The sequence below is a fragment of the Limulus polyphemus genome, unplaced genomic scaffold (genome assembly GCF_000517525.1).
Source record: "Limulus polyphemus unplaced genomic scaffold, Limulus_polyphemus-2.1.2 Scaffold2862, whole genome shotgun sequence".
In the NCBI taxonomy this organism is placed as follows: domain Eukaryota; kingdom Metazoa; phylum Arthropoda; class Merostomata; order Xiphosura; family Limulidae; genus Limulus; species Limulus polyphemus.
In genome coordinates this window covers 92,733-101,629 of record NW_013668472.1, presented here as the reverse complement: position 1 = coordinate 101,629, position 8,897 = coordinate 92,733, and the positions used below count along the sequence as shown (strand labels likewise).

The following is an 8,897-nucleotide window of genomic DNA, read 5'->3' as shown; positions in this document are numbered from 1 at the left end:
GTTCTCAGACGAATCGAGATATGGTTCTGGAGAATGCCTCACCAAGAGTTTTGACTCAACAGATTGCAGCCAACTGTGAAGCATGGTGGTTTCAGCGTGATGGTTTGGGAAGCTGTTTCGGTTGGTGGGAGATCGAGCTTAGTGGAGTGCGTTGGCAACATAAATTTTGCGAAATACGTCGAAATATTGGAGGAAGGACTCTTGCCACTTTATTCCTCGGGTTTCGTGGACAAGAACACAACGCTGTTACAGGAAGCTTGAGCACCGTGTCACACTGCTAGAAACACTCAAAAGTGGCAGGAAAAAATGGTATCCAGAAGTTGCCCTGGCCGAGCCAATTTCCTGACATGAACCCCATCGAAAACCTCTGGACCATACTCGACCGGCAAGTCAAGAAACAACAAAAAAAAACCAACTTCGAAGAGCGATCTACTCCAAGTTTTGAAGCAAGAGTGAGCGAAAATCCCACTATCTAAAATTGAAGAGATGATTCTCACGATGCCCCAAAGGATCAACGAACTCCACGAAGCGAAAGGAAGATCTACTAGATATTAATTAAATTATAAATACATCAATTCATGTGAATATGACTGAAAAGGTGGTGTCTATTTACTGTGTAGAAAGCTAACAGGGAGGGGCATGTGCTTTGAACATGATAGCCTAACAACGGAGCCGCTTGCAATGAAAATTGCATTGCAGGGCTATTGTCAAGAGGCATTATCGCTAAATAGAGCATGAACGGATGTGGTGATATGGACTGTAAGGATATGGCGAGGCTCCAAAACCGTTTTAATACTCAGCCCTCTGCATTTCTATTATATTATTGTGATATTTGTATTTATATGACGGGGTTGATTATTAGATTATAAAGGTGGATAGGGTTTCAAATATATAACCTATAATATAATTCGTAAAGTGGAGTAACTATCATTCCTACAATAGCCATGAACTGTAAATGGTAGGTCAGTTTATTTGGGACGTTTTGTGTTTAACTGTTATCCAAGCAATTGAATCGTTATCATTATTCAATTGCTTATATAACAGTTTTCACTTGCTATTCAGAAGTAACTGAAAAAAAAGGTTATGTCCAAAGCATTTTGGATACTATTTCTGCAGTAATCTTCCTCCAACTTTATACCTTTCTTAGTTGTCCTGTAACAAGTATAAAAGTTTGTTTTCTTATTATACTGAACGATTTTAATGTAGTCATAATTGATTATATTATATTATGTTCGTCACACATTCATATTGGTGAATAGATTTATTTTTAAAAATGTTTTGGCAATGATAATCTGCTCTCTTTTCCTTAGCCGTAACAGCATCCGGTTCTCTTTTGAGAGCGTTTTTTAAAACCCCGTCACTGGTACCACGCTAGTGCTCTCAGTATAATGTTTCTTAACCCCAGAAGAGGAAAATGTGACTTTTCATTATCACAGGTGCTTCCCATGTGGTGGGTGAGTGGTTGAGTATGGAAATTAGGTTTTAAAGAAGATAGGACGGTTTCCACAATTAACAAACACATATATTTGTGTGTGTGTGTTTGTTTTTGTATAGCGTTTCTAGAAATCCAACTGTTCAATCAGTCCCCACCCATGGTGACATTTTAGTATCAACAATAGTCGTCTCGTTGGCGCCACTACAAGTTCTTAAGAAACTCGAGAGCAAAAAACTGAAAAGCTTGACGTCACAACAGCAGCTTTATCTGGCCCTTCTCACATTAGTTTAGAAACCTGCAAGTTTGCGCAGTTTTCAAAGAAAACTCGTTACTCTGCTTAGATATACATTATGCCTTGATACAGGTCGATTAAAAATATATTATATTTACTCAAAGTTAAAATTATTTGTTAACTTTGGCTGAAGAAAATACTCATCGCGCTTAAGCAACATTGACAGTGCAATCTAGAATGTGAGAGACCACGTTGCACATGGGTTCGCCCGTGTTTCAGTTGATCGAAGGGTGATGGCGCTAGTTTCGCGAGTGGAAATCTCTTCAAACCTGTTACAATGATTGTCACAGTTGCGCGAAAGCCATCTTATGATTGGCCACCTGTTTTAGATTTATTTTAAGCTCCGCCTTTTCCTTCCAGTTTCCAATCGCGAGGTGTAAAGTATGCCCCGTTTTCTCTTTCTATTGGTTACCAAAGCCTTTTGATCTACTAATATATGGATAAAAGTAGCTCGGTCTACAGATAACGGCACAGATTTGTCTGAAAATATAACTGGGAAGGTGTGGTTGTGAATGTGATATCTCTTACGTTAAAATACTTTCTGTTTAACCAGAATTTAGTTGGACTACGTGATCGTTCTTTTCGTACCATGAAGGCTACAGCCGATCTGTCTTTTAACAACCGCCATGGATCTAAAACCACCGAAAATAAAGTTGGAAAATCAAGCAGAAGGGAGCGTGACGTAATCCAGGATGAAATGCAGCAACTTTTAACTAAACTTAAGGAACTAGTACCCAACATGCCAAGGAACAAGAGACTTTCCAAACTGGAGATCATTCAGCATGTAATTGATTACATTGTCGACCTGCAGATCGCTCTGGAGACTCACCCGGCAACTCGGCCAGCAAACTCCGGTAACAATCCTGGCCGCCAGCCGCTCGGTGTGCTCTCTCCTTCCAGTAACCCTTTGGTGAATCCTTGCGCTGCCCAGGAGGTAGGTTTCACATTCAACTGTAGCCAAACTTTAGTTTATTTATTTATAACCCTCATAAAAAGAACTTATTCCTCACATCATTTTATCTATAGAATTGTGACTCGTTCTAGGTAGCGATAGAAAAACGATAAGTTATAACAGTTCAAAATTTCTATATAAGTTTTGTCTTGGTGTAAATCAAAAGTGAAGAATTGTTAAGGTGAAAAAAGAAAAAAGACAAAGCGCTTGCCGAACATTATATAACATTAGTAGTAATATTATTTACGACCATTATCCTGTGTTTACAGTTTCGTATGGTTATGAACTTGTTGTTTTTTGTATTTTGAGCACAGTATTGTTCACTTTTTAAAGTTCATATCTAATATATATATATGTATATATATCGCATATAAGGACATGATAGGAAAGCATATATGTCCGCCCGCACTTAAAATGTGTTTAAACTGACAATCAGTAACTTCTCTTTGATGATAATATTGATGTTATCATCGACGGTCTAGACCAATATTATGATACAAACAATATTTATGGTAGCTCTAGGTGACGTACCGAGATCTGGTACTGAATAAGGTTAATAATGGATTGCGTAATTTTGTCGATGTTGACGAGCTAATGATTTAGATGAGTTTGAACAGCATGCCCTAATTGGTTATGATTGTTATTGTAACCAAGTAACTTAAGCAATGTTTACATATTTTAAAATTCGCTTTTTGTTTCTAGGCAACTCATACTGAGAAGACACCAAGCAACCTAAGCGACCTAGTCGTCGGGCAGACAAGGCCTGTGTCGTGTTAGACTTAGTGTAGTCTTTTTTTCATCAGGATTGGCTTTGGATCGCGAGAACGAAATCCACGTTTCTTTAATGAATATAATACTAGTCCAAGAGACATTTTACATTGTGAAGAATGAGCTGTGATGTTTTTTGAGAAAGGATTCGTCAATTTAAATACTTCTTATGATGTCACAATTCACAATCACTGGATACATTTAAGGCTATAGCGACTACAATACAAGTTACACGTCGTGTATAAACCTTGGAATCACCGGTGGCAGGAAAAGATGAAGGAGAAAAGTATTAAACATTTTTGCGAAAATCACCTTGTTTTATTGTACTTGTAATTTTCAGACTCAGGTTTTCATTTTTTATGCCTACTTAAAGTTAAGAATTTATTTCAGAAAATATTTTTGTGCTTCATAATACTTAAAATTCCCGTACTTTATTATACTTGTTCATTTTTTATTATTATTGGAAATACCCAAAGTTTAAGAATTGAACACCATTTCAAGGTAAGATTTGGTCACAAAAAAGTGAACTTTGTTAAGTGCAAAATGTGTAAAACTGTGATTTTATTAGTTTATCTTATGTACAAACTTATGTATATTAGTTTGTGTAAATTTTGTATGTTATGTTACAAAAAGCACTTGTGCACGAAATCTTCTGGTCTTTGTACAAAACGTCACGGCATATCGCCCAGGGGTTAAGTTGTACCTTATATTATTAAAGAGAATCTTTACTGTTTTAGCTTGTACAATGTTTGTGATAAAAAGAAGAAAAAAAGGAGCTGGCAGACTGCCAAGTGTTTATGTATATACATTTAGGTAGTTCAAAAAATGAGATTAAAACAAGCATCAAACTTAACCTGTGTTATCTGTCTGAGATCTGTGTGCAAGTTGTGTTCAGTCACCTCTCTTCTTGTCTGAAGTTAGTTTTCAGATCTTTATATTGTACTCACATATTTTGGTTTTAGATACACATATTGACGCTTTTATGTTTGCAAAATCTTAACGTTTCTTTTAACATTCACAGTTTAAATCTGACTTCAATCTAAAATGATCAAGAAATTTTAGAGATTGTGTTTTGCCAAACCATCGCCATTAAGTTTCTGTTTGAACCGAAAGTGTCGTGTAGATTCTATCTAGATCATGGCAGAGAATGGATTGAAATAAGTTTTTGTTTAAAAATATTTTTAAATCCTCATTGTGTTTATTATTTAAAATTATTTTATAGCAATAACTGTGATAACAATTACATAATTCAAATAGTAGGAAGCGGCATTTCCAATGACAATCTATGTATTATGTGTACAACCGCCGAAAGCACTACGTAAATGTGAGGGTTTTTTGTTTTAAGTCAGTTATTTACAGACTCGTTACTTCCACATTTTGAGACCTCATTGTTTTTGTCCTATTTGCCTGTCATACCAGTTGTGTATAGTACCAAACTATAACATTTTAAATTATCTCGTTAAAGTTCATACGAAACAAACTGTCTCAAAAGGAAACCGATAAACAGCGAAAGAAAATCTCTTTACAGAAAATAAGCTAATGTAGCTAAGAAGTGAAAATACCGAAATACTTAAGCTTAAATAATTATTTTACGTCGTAAGCGTCAGACAAACAGCTATAACGACAATATTTAAATAATATGCAGAAAGAATGCGAGCAGTTATTTCTCCGTTATTATTTTTTATTTAAAAAGTGGGGAAGAAAACCCTTGCTTGTCAGAAATTATTTATACTTCAAAGAGACTACAATTCATCAGCGTACAAGGGTATTTTGTTTTATTTAGAAGAATGGTTCGAAATTAAGAATATATTCAACTTGAGTTAACTTTTTACCTCAGGATACTAAAGAGAATGCACTATATCATTATTTCTATTAACTATGTCGAAAACGTGAGGGATATTAACATTAAAATCAAGTAAGATGTTCTCAAACATCATGTAATTATACGGAAAACATGAACTTTTGGATAACCGAGCGGATCCTTAAAAAAATTAACTTTAAAATGATCGGATTTTTTTTTATTGTAAAACAACATTGAAGAAGGAAGTTACTTATAAAAGCCCAATTTATCGATTTACTTTCAAAATTTATAGCATGTTCTGGAACAAGAAATCGTTTTGCTATTACATGCATGTACTGACGAACAAATAAAGGAAATAACCTAGAAACTTGCCGAATTTCTTAAACCACGTGTTTGTGATTTTTTCAAGAACGAACCAAAGTATTTATAATTGAATGCAAAGTTTATATTCAACTTGAAAAAAACCCCATGGTCACTTAGATGAGATATTACAAGAAATTGAAGGAAATAAATTGTCTGGTCATGTCTAGTGTATTTTTATCATCAAAACTACTCTCGAGTGTAAAGAACACAATTTCACAATAATTTTCCAAACTTTTGTGTGGGGATATTGAACTTTACGATTTTGTGTAAAGAACAAAACCGGTGATACGCATGGCCGCGCATGTCGATGAATCTAGGTGTGCATAAATATTTTCAATAGGCGACGCTTCTCGCAAGTCAGCGCATTTTATGTTCACGAACTTATTTTTCTTAATGCACTTCCTTTTCTACTTTAAATTATAAATCAAACATTTATAATTAATATACAAACTTCCAAAAAATTTTAAACAATAATTATTTCTTTTCATACTGTGTAAATATCAGTTCACGAACATTGTATTGTTATTTATTTTGTCGTACTAGTAATGCACACATCTTCATATACCAAAGAGTATTGTATTAATTTAAGTCTGTAAAAAATAAAGTTTGAAACTAGTTTTGGTTGACTATAAAGTTTTGTTTGTTGTTATGATATTGGGTTTGTGTAAAAAAAAGCATTATGTAAATTTTATCGTTTAAGAATTGCCTGATTAACTTTCATTTATAATATTTATAATTTGGAATTTGACTGTTTCGTAAATTTACGCAAAAGTACACGAGGGCTATCTGCGTTAGCGTCCCTAATTTTAAGCTGGTAGGCTAGAGGTTAGGAACTTGGTCAACAGCACGCATTGCCCACTCTTGGGCTATTCTAGTCGAATAGTGTATATATATATTAACATGAAGTTCCCCGGTAGGTTTACGGACTTAACAACGCAAAATTCTGGGTTCGATTCCCCCCGGTAGACACAGACTATAGGTGAATGTGGCTTTGCTTTAAAACAAACAAGCAAATCTGTCATGATTAGGTTATCAAAAAAGTCTTTTTCTTTCTTTAACTCTAACGCTTTAACCAAAATTTTCGGTAAACGAATGCACTGTAGTTAACAAGTTAATGTCTTAGAATGTGGTGTACCTCGACTGGATACAATGGTGCTGTTACATTTGTTTTAATAATCACTAACACTATCTAGTCGGATTCATTTCTAATATTAAACTATTTTAGTTTGCGGGAACTAGAATGTTCAAGTTTTCGCCTACGTGACATTGTCATTCAAGAAAACCAGGTGCGCTAATTACTTTCAAATGAATAATTACGTTAGGTCATCTAATTACGTTAAAGTATGCAATTTAGTTATACATGGTTTGAGTACAGTGTCTTTGACAGAATACACAGGTCTTATAAATCTTTTGATATCCATTGCATCTTTAATTATTCATTTAATTGGGTTTTTTTTTCTCCACAGAAAACAATTGTATGCTAGATTATGACTGGTTGGCAGAAAGGTGAATAAATAAAAGATGCATAAAATATACATAAATTGTTTGGAAATTAAACCTATCTCACAGAAATCGGGGGCATAATTTTAAGTATGCGTCTCTGCATATTTCTTTCTCTTACAGGAAGCAGTTTTTCTATACGTATTAATACAGTTTAATGGTTTACATAAGTCTATTGGGTTCTCGTATAGTAACCGTATAAGGCTGAGTCTGTATTGTTATGGTTGTTTCACAATACATCTTCAGGGTTTAGTTCGGAGTAATTATCATATAATAGCATCACAAAAATAACTAGAAACAGATGCCTTAATGGTTACCCTTGGCTCTTAAGTTGGTGTCTATCTAAGCTTCTTGTCACTCATCGTTGCTTTGAATCTTCCGAGTTTAACCGTTGTGTCCACATCAACAACAGATGTTGGGTCCTGTCAACGAAACTTGGGTGTGATGGGAACTCATTGGGTGAATATTGATATCATTCTCATCGAGCACAGCTGTCGTTTTGTCCACGTTCTCACCATTTGTAAGATCTTAGTGAAGGACGTCTATACCGGGTAAGGTCTGTCGTGACCTTTTTGTGCGAAAAAAAAGTCACCGATGTTTTTCTCCTAGATTCTTTACAACATATTAATGGGTCATTTTTGGGGGTTATGAATACCACACAAAAACTGGAGTCACCATAGGCACTTCACAGTAAGCTTGACAACACTGTACTACCCGCGTCACGTGAGAGCACGTTTCCTTGCCAGATGGTGGCAAAGGTGAAAGACGCGAATCTGGCCATGCGAGAAAGCGCTGAACTTCTGCACGTGTGAGACCGTTGGCCAGGTAAAAGAAAGGAGTAACTTTAGCCAGGCAGGTGTTCAAGGAGTGCTATCAAAGTAACTTACCGGACGGTTATCTAACTTACACCACCAGATGTCACCATTATATATAAATAACGGTTACGTGTTGTGGAATGTTTCTTATCTTTGTGTGTAATTCCTCTCGTTAGTTAGAATAAAAGCTATAAACTAAATTATAAAAAGATAATCAAATTAGTCTTCTAAACTAAGGTAACTCACCACTTTTTATAATACAAATTAACTTATGACATCAAATCCTTTTATTTCAGTGTCGTCAGTTTCTGATCTTCTGTTACTATTTATTGTAATACAATGAAAATTAATCATAGTCACAAAATAGCTAAGGTGACAAATGTCTTGGCGTCATCACTAAATTCATTTTATGTATTATTTCTTATACTGGCCAGAAAGTGTTCATGTAGTAATCATTCGGAAACAATGATATGTTAATTTACACTCTTCTTTTAAATTTTAAATAAGACGTTCCTATAATTATATAGTGATGTTATAACATCGTTAATTATAAAAAATTAATAGCCTCATCCAGAAAACTATATTAAATGCGTTGTCAGACAATGTTCTAATTATTTGAATATAAATAATAAACAGTAATTCACCAGGAAGCTATGTTTGTGAAATGGTACTTTAGTAGTTTTTTGTTGTTTTTTAATTTTGCTTACATTGTGCGAATCTCAGAAATAACACTTTTTCTTTAAAACAAAAATGCTTGTATAAAAATATAAAATATTTCATTAAAATACCGATAAAACAACCTTTGCCGTGTAAAGACTAATTACCAATAAAATACACTTTCTTTCACAAAACTAACCTTAACAGTTCTGTCTTAAATTTAGTTATTTGTGGAATTATCGGCAGTGAGTAGTATTTTGATAATATTGCTATTTTGTTATTTGAGATATATAATAAATTTAAATTTTATAGCA

The 8,897-nt window shown here is 34.3% G+C and overlaps 1 protein-coding gene across 1 annotated transcript; it reads left to right on the top strand.

The window, feature by feature from the left end:
• The first annotated feature begins 2,184 nt into the window (after nt 1-2,184).
• LOC106468079 (DNA-binding protein inhibitor ID-2-like) lies at nt 2,185-4,300 on the top strand. Its single transcript, XM_013928478.2, has 2 exons — nt 2,185-2,661; nt 3,382-4,300. The coding sequence occupies exons 1-2, from the start codon at nt 2,317-2,319 to the stop codon at nt 3,454-3,456; spliced, it is 420 nt and encodes a 139-aa protein (XP_013783932.1). The 5' UTR covers nt 2,185-2,316; the 3' UTR covers nt 3,457-4,300.
• Nucleotides 4,301-8,897: the final 4,597 nt, after the last annotated feature.